This window comes from Tachyglossus aculeatus, chromosome 4, assembly GCF_015852505.1.
Source record: "Tachyglossus aculeatus isolate mTacAcu1 chromosome 4, mTacAcu1.pri, whole genome shotgun sequence".
Taxonomy (NCBI): domain Eukaryota; kingdom Metazoa; phylum Chordata; class Mammalia; order Monotremata; family Tachyglossidae; genus Tachyglossus; species Tachyglossus aculeatus.
Window position 1 is genome coordinate 79,417,880 of NC_052069.1, and position 18,628 is coordinate 79,436,507.

Genomic DNA, 18,628 nt, shown 5'->3' on the forward strand with positions numbered 1-18,628 from the left:
TTATAAGTGGATGGTAAGGGGTTTCTGTTTAGTGCAGAGTTGGATAGACAAACTTTGTAGATTTCTGACTAAGGGGGAAATATGGACTGAGCATTTTTGTAGAAAAATGACCTGGGCAGCAGAGTGAAGTATGGACTGGAATAGGGAGAGCACTTATAGAAAATGTCCAGTGAGACCTGGACACTTTCAACAGGTCAGTAAGGAGCATCCCATCTGTATTCCACTGAAAAACTAGGAAACTTCATATCTATTACTTGTCATTAAAATCAATCCAACAGTTTGGACCCATGCAAAGATTTCTCTCTCTGTGTTTTTCTTGGGGACTGAAATGTCACATTCAACATTCAGTCAAAAGAAAAAAAACCCTCATATTCACCAATGTAGATGTATTCTGTATGGAACACTTTATTAAGTGCTTGAAAGAGTACAACAGAATTAGTAGATTTGATCCCTGTCTCCAAGGAGCTTACAGCCTAATGTAAGGATTCTTTTGAAGAATGAGAATCAAACCTCCATTTTCCACTTATGACCACAGCTAGAATTGTATTTGGTCTTGGGTCATTTCCAAGTATTCAAACACAGTTTCTATCTCTTCTCATCCGGATATGGGAACCAAAAAAAGATAAGACAATTCTATCTCATCTCTCTTTTTAACAAAGATCAATTTTCTGATACTATGCCCTAGTGAGTACTTAACCAGAACATCCTATTTCCTATTTTTAACTCTGAGAAGCTGCGTCAGATTAGTTGCTGCTGACTAATCCCGCTAAAGCTCCCTCCTCTGCATTGCTTTACCCGAGATCTCTACACGCTGAAGAGCATAAGAAAAAACTGGAAGGATTGGTGTACATGGGACATGTTATAAATAGCTTTCTGTGTGGGTGGGATCAGCCTGCACTGACGTCGGGACAGCAATATCTCTCTGCAATTTGCCTAAGATTTTATAGATTGAATAATACAGGCACAAGCAGAGACCTAAGACTGGTTCATTTAAACTAAAGAAAAGGTGGTCGTTATTTTCCAACCTAAATAGCTCTTTACTGCATTTGAAGACAACTCCATAATAATGACTGAAGGATTTTGTCGGTCCTTCAGTGGGCTAACTTTTATTGGTAAATTTATGAATCCTTATTTTCCCAGAAGGATGACAGGAGATATTCTGATTAATCTCTCAGCTGTGGACTTGTTCTCTGGGCAAGGCTCTCCTCTGGTCCATTGCATGGATATTGTTCTAAATATGTGCGTTTTTTCCCCTGGAATCAAATCCAGAGGCGGGGAAAAGTGAGGTGCATATTTTGAGTTGAACGCCATTCTACAACAATAGTCATGAGTGAGCTAATTAGGTGCCCTAGTAATAGAGAAACTTGCAGAGGCATTAAAGGCACTTAGTACAGTGCTCTTCACACAATAAATGCTCAATAAATACCATTGTTCATGATGACTATGACAATGATAACGATGATTTATCTTGGATGGTAGACAACTAAGTGGCTCCAACTTCGAACTTGGGAAATAAAGCATAAACTTCCAAGTCTAATATTCATATAAGAAACTAAAATCTACTTCAGGGCAACCTGTACTTCTTGCAACCTAGAACATTTGCCAGTGTCCTATGCCCCAGAACTGTGAAAGTTCCTAGCCTACTTTGAGAGAAAATTCTAATTAGTCAATTCTTCAGAGTACAGGCATGTGATACTCTTTTTATATAAATGGTTATAAGGATATATATTTTTATATATATGTGTGTGTGTGACTATAGCATTTCATTTTTGAAAGCCTGATTTCTAGCTTGGTGATCATATTTTCCTAACTTATTAAAATCTGTCAGGAAAAATGATCACTGGTTAGCAGATTTTTTGGGCTTCAGTGCTTTGCTGCATATAATCTAATGGCTTGTATTCAAAAACTTCAAGTCCATCTTTATTTTGTGGTCTTACCTATGGGGAAAACACGTAGGACTGAGTACATTCATCTTTAATATAATTAATCTCTTTACCTGAGTAGAAAAACCTAAGGGCAAGGAAGCTTCTTTTGCTTTAACATTTTATTGATTGACCATAAAAGCAGAGAAAATAATTGAACACTGAAGATAGCATCACAAATTATTGGTGACACTTCTTCAAGGATGCCATTTTCTACTTCTTAGGTTGTTACCTCAGGCCATCCCAGGCAATTCCCATAGATTGGCTTGTTGAAATCCATCCCATTTCTCAACTGGTCACCTTGCTGAGCCAGGTCTAAATTGGTAAGTCCTTTACAGCACTTATACTCACCATGATTTTATTTAAGTATGTGATCAAATAAGTGAATTAAGCATTCTAGGAAAAGTGAAACAGACTTCTTTTAATAATAATTATTATTATTATTATTATGGCATTTGGTAAGCACATACTCTGTGCCAGGCACCGGAACAAGAGCTGGGGTGTATACAAGCAAATTGGGTTCGGCATGGTCCCTGTACCATGTGGGGCTCACAGTCTCAATCCCCATTTTACAGATGAGGGAACTGAGACCCACAGACGTGAAGTGACTTGCTCAAAGTCACACAGCAGACAAGTGGCAGAGCTGATATTAGAACTCATGACCTTCTGACTTCCAGGCCTGTGCTCTATCCACTATGCCTTGCTGCTTCCCAAAACATCTTTGGGATTGAATGAACACTTTGTACTGATGTCAATTAGTTAATTGTCACCAAATAATTTAGACGATTCATCCTTTTAGATTTTGACATTTTAAACTCAGTACCACTATGAGTTTGACAGCAAAATAAAGATAAAAAAATTACAGGAACAAGTAAGTTCAGTTCCCTATCTAGTTTAGAGAAGCAGGATATGTTATAAGTACTACACAGACAATGATCAGTCAGTCAGTCAATTGTGTTTATTGAGCACTTACGTTGTGCAGAACACTGTACTAAGTGCTTAGTACAGTATGCTTGGTACAACCACAGTCCAGGATACAGTCCAGAGGGAAGATGATGAAGCTATGATGCTTATAATGGTAAATGCAATGACAAATGCTTCTGTCTGGTAATCCGAGTACTACTAAGATTGTTGATGAAAAAGAATAATTTCTAATTGGTTTAGCTAAGTTCCATAGACAATCAACTTTCCACACTAACTAGGACCAAGAATTATTTAGATAACCTAAAAAGAAATTTGATTATCTTTGGTACGGATATACCCTATTTTCAGATAGCTAAGCTTTTTTAGGTTGAAGAGACTAATCTATTCAATCAATCATATTTATTGAGTGCTTACTGTGTGCAGAGCATTGTACTAAGTGCTTGGGAGAGTACAATGCAACAGAGTTGACAGATGTGTTCGCTGCCCACAATGAGCTTACACTGTAGAGGGGGAGACAAATATTAATATAAATAAATTATGGATAGGTACATAAGTGCTGGGATGTGGGAGCTGAGGAGGGGTGAACAAAGGGTGAAAACCCAAGTGCAAGGGAGGCACAGAAGGAATTCAGAGAAGAGGAACTTAGGGTCTACTCAGGGAAAGCTTCTTGGAGGTGTTGTGCCTTCAATAAGGGTTTGAAGGTTGGGAGAGTGTCCCATGAACAATAGAAATGTCCTTCAAATTTGAAGAACACAATCCTCATAGTGAAATTCACTTCTGGGTGTGTGTTTAATTGAAAAGGTCATTGTAGGATGCCCAGTTTTCACCATCTTTGTGAAGCCCAAAGACTCTTTCTTGTTGGGCTGTCATGTTTGATGTTTGTACTGTTTGGCATTGCTTTCTACTCTGTAAAAAAAAAAAAAAAAAACCTGAGCATTTCTCACAGATTTTTACTTGTTCTCCCTCTCTCACTGAGGTTAATTCTTAGTCACGTTTATTTTTCCTGACTGGCAGAAATAGCTATTCATCCTGGGCAAGAATAAAGGAATCGATCAATTAACTGTATTTATTAAGTGCATACTGTCTGCAGATACTGTACTAAGTACTTGGGAGAGTACAATGTAACAGAGTTGGTAGATACATTCCCTTTCCACAATGAGCTTATGTTCATAGTTTAGGTACAACTGATCTCCCTGTCCTCTTTCTTATGAAAGAAGCAAATAATGTTTCTGGTTTGATTACAAAAATGGGACCTTGAGAGTAAAATACCAAGGATATGTGGTAGACACAGCAACAAGCAGAAATTGGGTGCTTTGTTAAATTCAAGAAGAGGCTATCATTCACTCTCCCCTTTGAGAATAAGAGGAACTCTGAATGAATGTGGAACTTAAAATGTTTACATGCAACCAAGGTAAGCACTGAGAGTTCAGAAAGGACATGACTGGGACAACTGGTTATTATAACTAAATGTGGCAGCCAGATTGTGATTACAGGGTTGAGAAATGGTGAGGTAGGATATAATGCAATCTACTTTTGTAAGACATTAAAACTAGAAATGGCAAAGAAAGGTCTATTAAATTCCCTAGTTTAGTATTCCCCCTGTTTCTGTGGTATTAATATAGCACCTCTAACAAAATGTGTCTTAAATAATTTCCCAGCCCATTTCTAAAAGGCCATAATTAAATATACATTTTATGTCACAAGCCAGTTTTGGCCTTTTAAGAAAGTGTGACCAAGGTTTTAAAGACAAAGAGTTTCACTGAATCTAATCTTATCTTTCTGGTCCTGAAGTAAGGAAGAGTATTTTGGTTTGAAAGGCAAGTACCCCTCAAGCCTAAATTCCCAAAGGTGGTTACCCAAAAGAATATAATCACTTAAAATGCTCCACCAGATCAGCCAGTGGTCCATCTGGTCCCGTGTTTTGTCTCAAACAGAGGTATTAAAGGATGCTTAGGGGAACAATATGGTTGCATCCTAAATAACCCATCATGGACCTCACATCCATAAGTCTATTTAAGCTTTAGAACTATCTAGCACCTGCAAATTTTTCCCTCAATAAACCCCCATGGACCACTCAACCAGAATATAATCGAAGTCTCCTGAGGTGACAAATTCCATATGCTGTCTCCCACTGTATTAATAATAATTGGTAAACACTTACTGTCCCTCTCAGGGTCACATCTGAAGAGTTTCCAGTACTCTAGCAGTCTTGACTATGGGAGGGAGAGTCATGCAGAAGCATATCCATTCCATTCGTAGCTTGACCAGTGGCTACCAAGTGGAAGGCAATCTACTACAAGTCAAAACTCACCTGTGTTGGGCAGCCCAAACATGGGAGAGAGTCGAGGGTGGAGACTCAAGTTGACTGTGCAGAAGGAGGCAATGATAAACCACTTCCGTATTTTTACCAAAAAAACTCTCTGGATACACTACCAGAACGATTACAAGATGGAGGTGGGACATTCTGGGAGAGATATGTCCATGGTGTTGCTATGGGTTGGAGACAACGTGATGGCATAGACAAGACAAACACCAGAAGCTGAGGGCTGTACTAACTGTGGGGGTACAAACAAGATAATGAGGTCGAATGCGGTTCCTATCCCACATGCAATTCACGGTGTAATTAGGAGTGAGAATGGGTATTTGATCCTCATTTTACAGATGAAGGAACTAAGGCACAGATAAGTGAGTTGCTGAAGGTCATATAGCAGGCAAGTGACATAGCCTGGATTCAAATCTGGGTCCCCTGGCCCCCAGGCCAGTGCTATTTCCACTAGGCCGTGCAACTTCTCATTATCACTAGAAGTAAGCTCCTTGAATGCAGGAATCGTGTCTTTCAGTTCTGTTGCTTTATACTCTCCCAAGCAGCTAGTATAGTTCTCTGCACATAGTAAGCACTCAATGAATACCACTGATTGACTGTGAAAAGAAGCATTTTCTTTTGTTGTTTTGAACCTATCATCTCCACATCCTCCCAGTATGAGATTTGAAGAATAAAAGTACCAGCTTCACCCAGCCACACGCTTCTTGTCTGAATTCTTATTCATGGCCCTGCTCAACCTTAATTAGTCTTCTCAGTAACTCTGTTCTTGGACCAGACATTGTGAGCAACTGAACAAAAATCTGATCCAGGATGGCCTACAAGTGTAACAGAAGGATCATTTTGGACTCCAGTACTTTACTGCCAACGACCAGTACAGCTTGATTTTGATGCTTTTGTGACAAAGCAGTGTTGCCTAATGGATAGATCATGGGCAAGGGAGTCAGAAGAGCTTGGGTTCTAATCCAGAATCTTCCACCTATCTGCTGTGTGACAATGGGAGAGTCACTTCACTTCTCTGGGACTCAGTTGCCTCATCTGTAATATGGAGAGTAAGACTGTGAGCATCATGTGGGAAATGGACTGTGTCCAACTTGATAAGCTTGTATCTACCTTTTGTCTACTCCAGTGTCTGGCACACAGTAAGGACAATGTACAGTACAGTGCCTGGCACATAGTGCTTTACAAGTACCTTAAAACAAAAAAGAAAGTAGTGGTGCCCAGGGCCTGGAGGAGGCTCCATACAATGTTGTCCCAGAAGAAAGTCAGTCATTCAGTCCATTGTATTTATTGGAGTGCTTACTGTGTGCAGAGCACTGTACTAAGTGCTTCAGAGAGTACAATATAACAATTTACTAGATACATTCCCTACAATATAACAATTTAATAGATACATGCCCTGTCTTCAACAAGCTTATGGTCTAGAGAAGCAGCATGGCTCAGTGGAAAGAGCACGGGCTTGGGAGTCAAAGGTTAAGGGTTTGAATCCCGGCTCCACCACTTATCTGCTGTGTGACCTTGGGCAAGCCACTTAACTTCTCTGTGCCTCAGTTACCTCATCTATAAAATGGGGATGAAGACTGTGAGCCCCCGTGGGACAACCTGATCACCTTGTATCCTCCACAGTGCTTAGAACAGTGCTTTGCACATAATAAGTGCTTAACAAATGCCATCATTATTATTATTATTATTATTAGAGGGGCTTTTTCCATTTCACTTGTCCAGCTTCATTCATTCATTCATTCATTCCATTTATTGAGCACTTACTCTGTGCAAAGCACTGTACTAAGCACTTGGGACAGTACAACATTCCCTACTCGTAAGGAGATTACAGTCTTACAGCTTTCTCAGACACCTCCCCTTCTGGAATGACCCCATGACCCAGGCTGGATCAGTCTCCACAGAGGACTTCAGGGACTCTAAACAGGGGGATGGAGCTCACTTTACTGCATCTCAGTGTTGTGATGTCACATCATCTCCCGTTTTACATCATCTACCAGGTTCCCACATCAAACCCCAGCTAACTCTGTCTTCAGAAGGTAAAGAAATGTTATCATAGCCCATCTAAGAGTTTGTGAGAAATAGTAAAGACCACAGTAAGATTTCCTCATTCTTTCAAACGTTTGTTGTAGTTGTAATAATACTGACTAAGCCCTTACTGTATGCAGAACATTGTACTAAGCACTAGGAAAGAAAATCCTTTTGTGGGATTACACACAGACCCTGTCTTTCAGGACACACAGTCAAGACTAAATTAGATTGTCAATTCTTACCTAATCAGGAAAAGTTATTATTTCTATTTCCTTCTTGGATGTTCAGTCCACTGGATTTTCAGTGCTATACGAAGTAGATAGTCTGTCCCATAAAGCTTGGCATATATGCATAAGGAAAAAATAGTAAACTATTGTGTCAGCGGGTGCTAAGAATGTTTGCTTAGTTAATGATTGTTTTTAAGATATACTGTTGTCTTTTATTCAGTAGAGCAAACAACTGAATTTATTATTATTCTAATTATTATGGTATTTTCTAAGCACTTAGGTGCAAAGCACCGTAGTAAGCACTAGGATTCATACATTATAAACAGATTGGACGCAGTCTGTGTTCCACATAAGTCTCATAAACTAAGAGGAGGAAGAAAAAATATTTATTTTAAATATTAAATATTAAATATTAATATTTAATATTAAATATTAAATACTGTGGGCCTGAGGATGAAATGACTCTCATATGCTTTAGGGATACAGATCCAAGTGCACAGACAACGCAAAAGATAAGGTGGGTTGGGAAATGAAGGTTTAGTCAGGGAAGGCTTCTTGGAGGGGATGTAATTTTTAAGAGGGCTTTGAAGGTAGGGAAAATAGTGATCTGTCTGATATAAACTGGAAGAAATTCCAGGCCAGAGGGAAGATGTGGGCAAGGTGTTGGTGATGAGGTAGATGAGATAGGGGTAAAGTAAGTAGGTTGGCATTAGAGGAGCAAAGTGTTCAGGATGAGTTGTAGTAAGAAATCAGTGAGATAACCTAGGAGGGGAAGAGCTGATTGAGTGCTTTAAAGCCAACTGAGTGCTTTAAAGTCAATGGTAAAGAGTATCTGTTTGATGTGGAGGTGGGTGGGCAACCACTGGAGGTTTATAATGAGTGGGGAGACATGGAAAAATTTTTTTAGAAAAATGATCTGGGCAGCATAGTAAAGTATGGACTGGAGTAGAGAGAGACAAGAGGCAGGGAAGTCAGCGAGGTTAATCAGTCAGTGGTATGCAGAAGGTAAAGCAACTCAGAGAGACCAAAATGTCATGAGGATAAGATATAGGTAGTGCGGCACAGCCTTCAATTAGCTATTAATCAGACTAGAAATTGGGAGGTTGTGAATTTCCATCCATGCTTTTTTGCTGCATGATATTGGATATAATTCTTTAAATTTTCTAAGTGGAGATATGTGACCCCCAATCATCACACTCCCTCTTTTCCCTGGAGTTATAAGAAAAAGACTCAGATATAGAGAAAGAAAGAGTCAGTGTCCCTCCAGTCTAGGAGTTTACAATCTAGATGAATGTATGTCATCATTTTATTGGTAACACCATAATGCCACTAATAATACTGTGTGAAATAAACAGCTCCAAACCACTTGGCATGTATAAAAGTTCTCTGAAACTTCTTAAATTAAAAAAAAGCAAACCATGTGCTGTTAAACCCTTTCTCATGGCTTCTTTCAGTTTTGTAGTCTGGAGATTGAGGAATCAGGGAGGCACTGCTGAGTCTGAGAACTGAATTTAGCTGGAGCGGCTTGGAACTTTTCAAGGGTTTTGATTGTTTGCGATGACTTTTCTATCCCTCTCAACCATCTTCAGGATTGGAAACCAGAAGTGAAGCTGAAAGGAGAGGAAAAATGAATTGGGGGTATCAGTAGTAATTAAATTTATTGCGTACTTTTTCAGTGGTATTTAAGTGTTTACCGTAGGACAGACCCTGTCCTAAGCGCTGGGACAGATACAAGCTAATCAAGTTGGACACGGTCCAAATCCCAGGAGGAGCTTACAGATTTAATCTCTATTTTACAGATCAGGGAACTGAGGCAGAGAGAATTTAAGTGACTTTCCCAAGGTCACACGGCAGCCATGTGGTGGAGCAAGAATTAGAACCCATGTCCTCTGACTCCCAGGCCTATGCTGTTTCCATTAGGCAGCACTGCCTGCTCCATGCAAAGCTTTGAACCATGCACTTGGGAATATATAGAAGAAAGGCAGCTCTCTCAAAAATTAACCATCTAATGGGATGAAATAATAGAATATTCACACAACCGAATAAATTAATTACAAACAGAGAAGCACAAAAGAATACTGACATGACTGAATGGATGACACAACTAGGAAGGATTAATCAGGGAATGCTTCCGGGAAGAGATGATCAGAGAGACTACTCCAGATGGGCCAACAGAGGGAGCAGGAAGACCCAGTTCTTAGTGCTATAGTTGACCCATAATGAAGGCTTAACAAATACAATTATTGATTATTAGATGGCACAAATAATAATTGTTAATAGTAATAGTAATGAGAGGCAGCATGGCTAAGCAGAAAGAGCATGAGCCTGGGAGTCAGGGCTCAATCAGTCAATCAGTCCTGGGTTCTAATTCCAGCTCTACCACCTGCCTGCTGTGTGACCTTGAACAACTCAACTTCTCTGAGCCTTAGTTTTTTCATCTGTAAATTATCAGGTACGTATTGTCTTTCCCACTTAGGCTGTAAGGACACGGGGTTTATAAAACAGGGGCTGTGTCCAGCCTATGTTGTATCTACCTTAGTGCTTAGTATAGTGTTTACCACCTAGTAAGTGCTCTTCCCCCTTCCCAGTCCCAAAGCATTTATGTACAGATCTGTAATTTTATTTATTTGTACTGATGTCTGTCTCCCCGACTCTAGGCTGTGAGCTCAATTTGGACTAGGATTGTCACTGTTTATTGTTGTATTGTACTTTCCCAAGCACTTAGTGCTCTGCACATAGTAAGTGCTCAATAAATTTGATTGAATGAATGAATGCTTAATTAATACCTCAATTCATTATTATTATTGTTGTTGTTGCACTGACTCTCCTCCCAAGTTTATTCCCAACCAAATAGTCAGGTAGATTGGAAGGATGTGATAATCCCTACTTTGTGGTACAGTTTGTTTAATGTTTTTGCTCCGAGTATGCTGCAATAGACCCATTTTTTTTTTCAAAGGAATTCCAAAAGAAAGTTTGGAGTTTGCATTTGCAGCTCCATTTTCTCAAAAACCAGCTGTCTTCCTTCTTGGTTTTATCAAAATTTGAGACTCCAGCGACCTTGGGCATTTTTCTTATAGCTCATGAATGACTCATCTCTGAAGAAGAGTCTATTTGGTAAACACTTTCAAGTATTTAGAAGAGTGAATGCCCAACTAAGATAAAGCATTCTTTGCTTCTCTTCAACTAGTGCCCCCTTTTTAACGAAGGGATGAGGGATGTATAAGTCAGTGCTTCAGCTCATCAGTTCAGATAGTGCATGAAGAAGCATCAGTGTCTCAGATTTCATTAGAAAAAGCTGATCCGCGTTGCTGCCACTACCACCATCACTACTACCACTAACACCACCAAATCCCAGACTTACCTTGGTAATAACCTGGCTCAGTTTCCTTTTTCCATTTTCCAAGGGTTGCTTTGCTCTTTTTTTTAAGAGTTTTGCATGCAGGTAATGTATTCGCTCCTTCTCTATGTTGGGATAAAATGCCATTGACACCAGAACTTTGAATTGCATCAGTGTAGAAGAGAGAAGCCCAAACACCACTAAAACGATGAGGATGATGATCAGAGGGATCCAGGTCTTAGAGATGACGAGCTCCGGTTTGGGGATACAGTTGGGCTCAAACAGAGGCATATTAAAGGGAAAATCATCAATAATATCTTGATTTTCCTGCCCAAAAGACACAATAACAAAGTAATAAATTCTAAGACACCTCCTGACCCAAATGGCTCTTTAAATATTCTAAACTTAGATAGCTTTGGTAATCACTTCTATGTGTTTAGAGAGGCAGGCTGACCTAGTGGTTAAAGCACGGGCCTGGGCGTCATTCATGCATTCATTCAATCATATTTGCTGGTGCTTACTGTGTGCAAAGCACTGTACTAAGCACTTGGGAGAGTATATTATAACAATCAACAGACACATTCCCTGTCCACAAAGAGCTCACAGTCTAGAGGGGGAGATAGACATTAATATAATTAAATTAATAAATAACAGATATATACATAAGTGCCATGGGACTGTGAGAAGGGAATGAAGGAAAGAAGTAAGTCAGGGCAAGGCAGAAGGAAGTGAAAAGAGAGTCAGAAGGAAGCTAGTTCTAATCCCAGATCCACCAGTTATTACTGTGTGACCTTGGGCAAGTCACTTAACTTGTCTGTCCCTCAGTTACTTCATCTGTAAAATGGGGCTTAAGACTGTGAGCCCCACGTGGGACATGGACTGTGTCGAACCTCATTAGCTTGTATCTACCCCAGCATTAGCATGATGTATAGTAAGAGCTTAACAAACTGCATCAAAAAATACACACACACACACACACACATACACATCAAATGAAATAATTCACAGTAAGTTCCAAAAAAGGAAGAAGGGATAGATATTGCTGTCACTGAATTTTTTGCAGAGGTGGAGAGAGCTCAGATGAGGTGGTTCTTCTCCCCATAGGACCCATTCATTTCTCACTTTCTATCATTCAGTCTAGGCAGGAGCATTCTAGGCTGGCTGCTGCACAAGAATGGAAATGATGAAGCATCCAAGCATATGATAAATCTGGATCAATGCCCCTTGAGGAAAAGTCACCTCTCATGCAGGTGGAACAAATTTACTCTATGGGAGGCTTATTACCCATTGAAATGGGTTATCAGTCAATCAATGGTAGTTACTAGGCGCTTACCACATGCAGAGCACTGTACTAAGGTGCTTGGGAGACTACAATAAAACAGACATGTTCCTTGCCCACAAGGATCTGAGAGTACATGGAATGGAGAAAGAATGCAGTGTAGCCTAGCAGAAAGAGCACATGCCTAGGAGTAACAGGATCTGGGCTTTGCTACTTGTCTGCTGTATGATCTTGATCAGGTCTTCTGGGCCTTAGTTCCTCATCTGTAAAATGGGGATTAAGACCATGAGCTCCATGTGGGACTACTGTGTGACCTTATCATTTCACCTATCTGTGCCTCAGTTACCACATCTGTAAAATAGGGATTAAGATTGTGAACCCCATGTGGAGTATGGATTCTGTCAAACCTGATTATCTTGAATTGACCCTGGTACTTAATAAAGTGCCTGGCACATAGTAAGCACATAAAAAACACCAATAAAAAAAGAAACAAAACTTATTTCCTGAAGATCTTTCAACCTGAAGAGATTTCATACACCTGGAATATGTTGTGTTCCTATGAATCTGAGCTAGAGGGACTTACAGGCATGTAGAATTATTTTTAACCCATCAGGTTGATTTTATAACAAAACAGAATTGATGACAGAAAGAATGTTTAGGGGTTCATCTACTTTTGATTCTCTTAATTGCTTCCAGAGATGCTTAAAAACACGTATTTTGGTCTCCAGAGTCATAAAATGTTCTTCTAATGCAAAGAAGAAATTGCTTTGATCTGAGCAATGAAGAAAATCCCCGTGACAACAAACCAACATATGTACAGAATAATAATTAATAATGATGGCATTTGTTAAGTGCTTTACTATGTGTCAGGCACTATACTAAGCGCAGGAGTGAATACAAGCATACTGTGTTGGAGACAGTCCCTTGTCCCAAGTGGGGCTCCCAATCTCAATCCCCATTTTACAGATGAGGTAACTGAGGCACAGAAAAGTTAAATGACTTGCCCAAGGTTATAGTGACTTACCCAAGGTCACAATACATGAAGTGGGCCAAATTGTCAAGAAATATAATCAGGGTTTTTTGATGAAATGTGATTTTATTATACATGGAATAAGCAAAACTTTTTTGATTGGGTCAGTTAAACTGTTTCACATGGGCTTGTTCTCAGTAGAGGCAATGGCAGGAAAATATCGCTATGGTGGATTGGGGGGTAAATGGACTACTAAGACCAATGACTTTGTCCTGGAAAAGTGATTTGCTAAGGGCTATCCTGGTGTCCTGGAAGGAGTCTATTCATTTCACCTTGGATAAAACCTGGCTTACATTGCTCTAATTGTGTTTTTTGAACACTTACTGTGTGCAGAGAACTGTACTAGCGTGGCTCAGGGGAAAGAGCATGCGCTTTGCAGTCAGAGGTCATGGGTTCAAATCCCGGCTCCGCCAATTGTCAGCTGTGTGACTTTGGGCAAGTCACTTAACTTCTCTGTGCCTCAGTTACCTCAACTGTAAAATGGGGATTAAGATTGTGACCCTCCCTTGGGACAACCTGATCATTTGTAACCTCCCCAGAGCTTAGAACAGTGCTTTGCACATAGTAAGTGCTTAATAAATGCTATTATTATCATTATTATTATTACTAAATGCTTGGGAGAGTACAACAAAACAATAAACAGAAAGGAAAGCTATAGTAGAATGGGAAAGGGTTGAACAGAAGAAACAATTAGCAAGTAAACCTATTCCTCTAATTGCTAAAGAAAGCATTCATTTTGAATGAAACAATAAATCATCTATTGAGCATTATGTGCAGAGCACTGTACTGACTGCTTGAGAGAGTACAATATAAGAGAGTCGGCAAACAATGGTATCAAGTGGGGTAGAGAGGGTCTATATAGATATACATATATCTATACATATACATATATATGTATATATATATATACACAATAAGTATATGGTATTTGTTAAACACTTGCTATATGCCAGGCACTGTTCTAAGCGCAGGTTGGGCATAGTCCATGTCCCACTGGGGACTCACAGCCTTTAACTCCCATTTTACAGATGAGGTAACTGAGGCACAGAGAAGTTAATTGACTTGCCCAAGGTCACACAAGTAGCAGAAGCAGGATTAGAACCCAGGTCCTTCTGACTCCCAGGCCTATGCTCTACCCACTAGACCAGTCTGCCAGGATCAGGGTTTCTTAACAGCAAAGGCAGAGCCCAGACATTGCATTCCCAGGACTGCTGAGTCAGTGGATCCAAACTGTTGAAATAGGGCAGGTGTTTTCTTGGAGAAGAAGCCCAGGTGCCTTTCTTACTTCATTCCTCTCCTGCCAGAATCTACTAGAATTCATGAGAAATTCAAGGAATAGCAAGAAATCCTCTTTCTAGGTTGATCAGATACTGAATCATTGCAAGTCCTTTTCTGTTTGGTCGAAACTGAAGAATTAGCTCCATTGCTTAGCATGCTCTAAAAATTCAGCTCTCCGGAGCATCTTGTAATTAACTGAATTCTTTGGGGAAAATAGAGTGTTCAGTGTAATCAACTATGAGACAAAGCCAGACCAAGTAATAAGAGGTGCAGGAGTAGGGGAAAGGCAGCTGCTAAACTGCAAGAATTACCATGAAAGGAGGGAATGAGGCCACTGTGGATCACAAAGTAATATATTGATTTCTCAAAGGAGAAAATACTCTTTTTTTTCCTATTTGGTCTACCACATCGCTGCACACTATGAGGGTTGATCACCCTCAAGAGACATCACTTAATGTAGTCAGGAAGTCAGATTGTCCTTCTACCCCAACAAATGTAGTGATTACCCAGCTCCCAGCTCCTTACTTCCTGCAGATACATGATTGGGGTGTGATCTGCAAAAGCAACATTTGATTGGAGTATTAATATGCCTGGGTGACCTATCACATCTACCAGACCCTAGTAAGAGGGGCTGAATAACGATCCGCTAATGATCTGCATCCTCTATGATTGACAAGGAGCATGTCACATTGGATGGAGCACGGGTCTGGGAGGCAAAATGTCTTGGGTTCTAATCCTGACTCTGCCACTCCTCTGCTGTTTGACCTTGGGCAAGTTGCTTTACTTCTCTGTGCTTCAGTTACCTCATCTGTAAAATGGGTATTGAGACTGTGAGCCCCATGTGGGACAGGGACTGTGTCTAACCTGACAAACTTGCACCTACACCTCCACTTAGAAGTGCCTGGCACATAGTAAGCGCTTACCAAATATCACAAATACCACATCTTCCTATCACGATGCAGTCTGATGGCAGCCTGGCTCCTGCCCCTCAGCCTCCTCTCCACCTCCATTCCCATCCCTGGGACAGTAGGAGGAATAGGGATGGGATCTCTTCCTGACCATCCCAATATGGGGGAGTCAATGGGCTGGGTGATGCCCGCCAACCCCTGACCATTATCATCAGTGGTGTTTCTTCTCTGCTGCACAGATCATTTTTCAACAAACACTTTCAGTTCATGTCTCCCCACTCTTCAGGAACCTCCAGTGGTCATGCATCCACCCCCACATCAAACAGAAAATCCTTACCATTGGCTTTAAAGTCTTCAATTAGTTTGCCCCTTCCTACTTTACCTCACTTGTCTCCCACTACAGCCCAGCCCTTCCCCTTCCTATGCATCAGATGTCCACTCTCCCCACCTTTAAAGCCTTATTGGGGTCACATCAGGAGGCCTTCCCCTATTAAGCCATCTTTTCCCCAGCTCCCTCTTCCTTCAGTGTCACCTATGCATTTGGATCTTTGACATTTGGATATTTGATGTTTACCTCACCTTCAACCCCACAGTACTGATCTGTACATATTTGTACAGAAGAGAAAACTGAGGCTCAAGGAACTTAAATGACTTGACCAAGGTCACACAGCAGGCAGATGGCAGAGTTGAGATTAGAACCCAGGTCTTCTGACTTCCAAGCCCATGCTCATTCCACTAGGCCAAGCTGCTTCCCTAATTTGCATGATTGGTGTAATAACACCCATTCTAAGAGTTGTTTTCTGGGGAGTAACAGGATGGAAGGATATATATGACATTATATTTTGTTATTATATAATTATCAATATGTTCAAAAGAGAAATAGAGAAGAAGCAGTGTCAAGTACAGGGCCCCCTGCTCCCAACTCAGAAAAAAGAAGAATTAAGAACTAAGTGTATCAGGAATGAAAAAGGAAGTTTTCACTAAAACTTGATCTCACAGAAATGGTCACTGTTTAACATTCTTTACTATTTCATGCTTTTGACAAGAATTCCATCTGAAATGATATATTAATTATCTTGAGTGCAGAATAATATCATTACATGAGGGCTCTCCTGTTTCATAAAGAAGCAATAGCACACTTTGAAGCAAACACCTTATTTTAAAGAAGCCCAGAGAGATAATGTAATAGTACTAATTGTGGTATCTGTTAGGCACTATGTCCTGAGCACTGCACTAAGCACTGTAGTAAATATTGCATACTTTCAAATTAGACAGTCTCTAGTTAGACAAAGTCTAATGGGATTGGCCCAGAGTTGTCAAGTGATACTTAGATATATCTCAACTCTTAGCCTGGTTCTTGCTGTGTGTGACCTTGGCGGATTCACCTCACCTCTCTGGAACCTCAGTTTCTTCAACTGCAAAATGGACATCAATATCTGTTCTACCTTCTACTTTAACTGGGATAGGGACTGCATCCGATCTGATTAACTTTTATCTACCCCAGAGCTTAGAACAGTAAGCGCATAGCAAATACCTTAAAAAAACAACAACATAGGATATAAACTCAAATACTGAATGCTGACATTTAAGTGCTTACCTCATCGTGCAACGTCAAATGAACCTCCAGTACTGGCAAGTTTTGGAGATGCTTGCTCACAGAGAAAATGAGGCAATAAAGCAAATAGTCCATGGCCACAAGTGAGACCCAGATATAAAAATTGGCCACTATGGGGAGGAAGAACAATCCCAGGCTTCTCATCTCTCTTGGAGTAGGGCGGAATAATGGGATAACCACATACTTCTTTCTTTCCTTCCTACTGAGTGGAAGGACACAGGGCCGTCTCTGCAGCCTCTCCTGTTCATCATACTGAATGAAACGCCTTGTGATGTAGATATTCTCAAACTTCCCAGTGCGAGAACCCAAAAACCGTCTCATGAAGAGCCCAGTGCCAAGGAGGACAAAGGTAAGTCCAGCGACGGCCAAGAGCCCTTGACCAAGAGAAGTGGCCATTTCCATGATAGTGCTGATACGGTCCACCATGTTCAGGACTTCCTCCCTGGTGTCGTTGAGCTTGGCTTCAAAGGCTTCAGAGGAACTGAACACGGAGACAGCCAAGGTGTGATTCAGAGAAACAATGTCCCCAAATGGGTTGCATAGACTGGTCCCTTGGTCATAAATCCAATGAAGTGCTTCTATGTATTTCTGCAAAAGTGGCATGTGGATAGAGATTCCCTGTGCTCTAAGATTGCAGGTTATACCGTCCATCAGGCCTTCTAGGTTGTGAAAAATGTTTTCCACGTGCCTGCAGATCACGATTCCAGTCCCGGCTGTGATCAGGGCATTTCTGCCTTCACGCAGACCACAGGAGAGAAGGAAAAGAACACAGAAGCAGCGCACATGCTTGGACCAGCACAACAGAATCGAAGTGGCAATCCAGAGAGCAGTAAAAAGGGCTACAGATGGCAGAAACCAATATAAACCAAGAACAAAGACCAAGGTAAAGATGAAACCCACTACACAATATATGGCAACATGCTGTAAGAGACTTTGCCACCCAGGACTCCTCTCACACACATAAAGTTCCCAAAGATGTCGGCAAACTTCAGTGACCGAGGTCCAAAAATTCATGCCGTCAAGAATATTGTCCTTGGGGAGGTTCCAGCTGAAAATGCAAGAAAGCTAAGGTCATATTTCATTGTAATCCATGAGAGTCATCTTCCTAAGGGACCAATTAAATATCTTAGGCCTGAAAGAATTGAGAAATGCTCCAGATTCATGGACGAGATAATATTGGCTACTGGAAATTCCATCAGAATTGCTGGGTCAGAACACCCAAGTTATCCAGACAATTCAGGCTGGAAAATTCAAATGATCAATCTATCAGTGGTATTTATTGAGCACTTACTATGTGCAGAGCACTAAACAAAGAACAAAGCGCTTGGGAGAGTACAATATAACAGAATTAGCAGACATGTAAATAAGCCACAGTGATGTGATTGTTTTGGGGCAAAAATATGTAGGTCCTTTGAACTATCTAGTTGAGATCAAGGGATATAGTCAGAGGCTCAATTATATGGATAATATGTTAGTGAAGACTCAGCCTCTGGCTGGGATCCAGTGTATTCTCATTATGAGGAATTTCCATCCAAGTCGGAGTTTCCAGAATAAAACAGAGAATTGTGATAGTATAGGGAGGCTTTCCATGGCAACAGCACTTTGGTCTCAGGAATCCAGGTGGGATAAAGGTGAAATCATTTTTTTTTTTTTGCCAGAAATCTCAATAGTACCCTTCATTTTGCTGCTCAGGGCTCAGGCTGAGCCATTCTGCCTAGAACTGAGTGCTCAGGTTAAGTCCGTGTTGTGGGTTTTGC

The 18,628-nt window shown here is 40.6% G+C and overlaps 1 protein-coding gene, 1 long non-coding RNA gene and 1 other non-coding gene across 3 annotated transcripts; 2 read left to right on the forward strand and 1 right to left on the reverse strand.

Moving 5' to 3' along the window:
* Positions 1-606: 606 nt before the first annotated feature.
* On the forward strand, positions 607-17,661 carry LOC119927240. Its single transcript, XR_005450393.1, has 4 exons — positions 607-684; positions 2,147-2,245; positions 17,079-17,220; positions 17,566-17,661. It is a non-coding gene; the product is annotated as an uncharacterized LOC119927240 (long non-coding RNA).
* On the forward strand, positions 5,010-5,147 carry LOC119927953. Its single transcript, XR_005450917.1, has one exon. It is a non-coding gene; the product is annotated as a small nucleolar RNA SNORA7 (small nucleolar RNA).
* Positions 8,771-17,912, reverse strand: LOC119927239 (dendrocyte expressed seven transmembrane protein). Its single transcript, XM_038745791.1, has 3 exons — positions 16,854-17,912; positions 10,786-11,088; positions 8,771-9,034 (listed from the first exon to the last, which is right to left on the reverse strand). Exons 1-3 carry the CDS (start codon positions 17,883-17,885, stop codon positions 8,960-8,962), a joined length of 1,410 nt encoding a protein of 469 aa, XP_038601719.1. The 5' UTR covers positions 17,886-17,912; the 3' UTR covers positions 8,771-8,959.
* Positions 17,913-18,628: the final 716 nt, after the last annotated feature.

Excerpts from the sequence above, each read along its gene's own strand:
- LOC119927239 (XM_038745791.1), bottom strand. The coding sequence starts at position 17,885 with ATGAATTTTTGGACCTCGGTCACTGAAGTTTGCCGACATCTTTGGGAA. Across the intron at positions 11,089-16,853 it reads ATTTGACGTTGCACGATGAG|GAAAATCAAGATATTATTGA; the intron begins GTAAGCACTTAA and ends TCTTTTGGGCAG. Across the intron at positions 9,035-10,785 it reads TGAGCCAGGTTATTACCAAG|CTTCACTTCTGGTTTCCAAT; the intron begins GTAAGTCTGGGA and ends CTCTCCTTTCAG.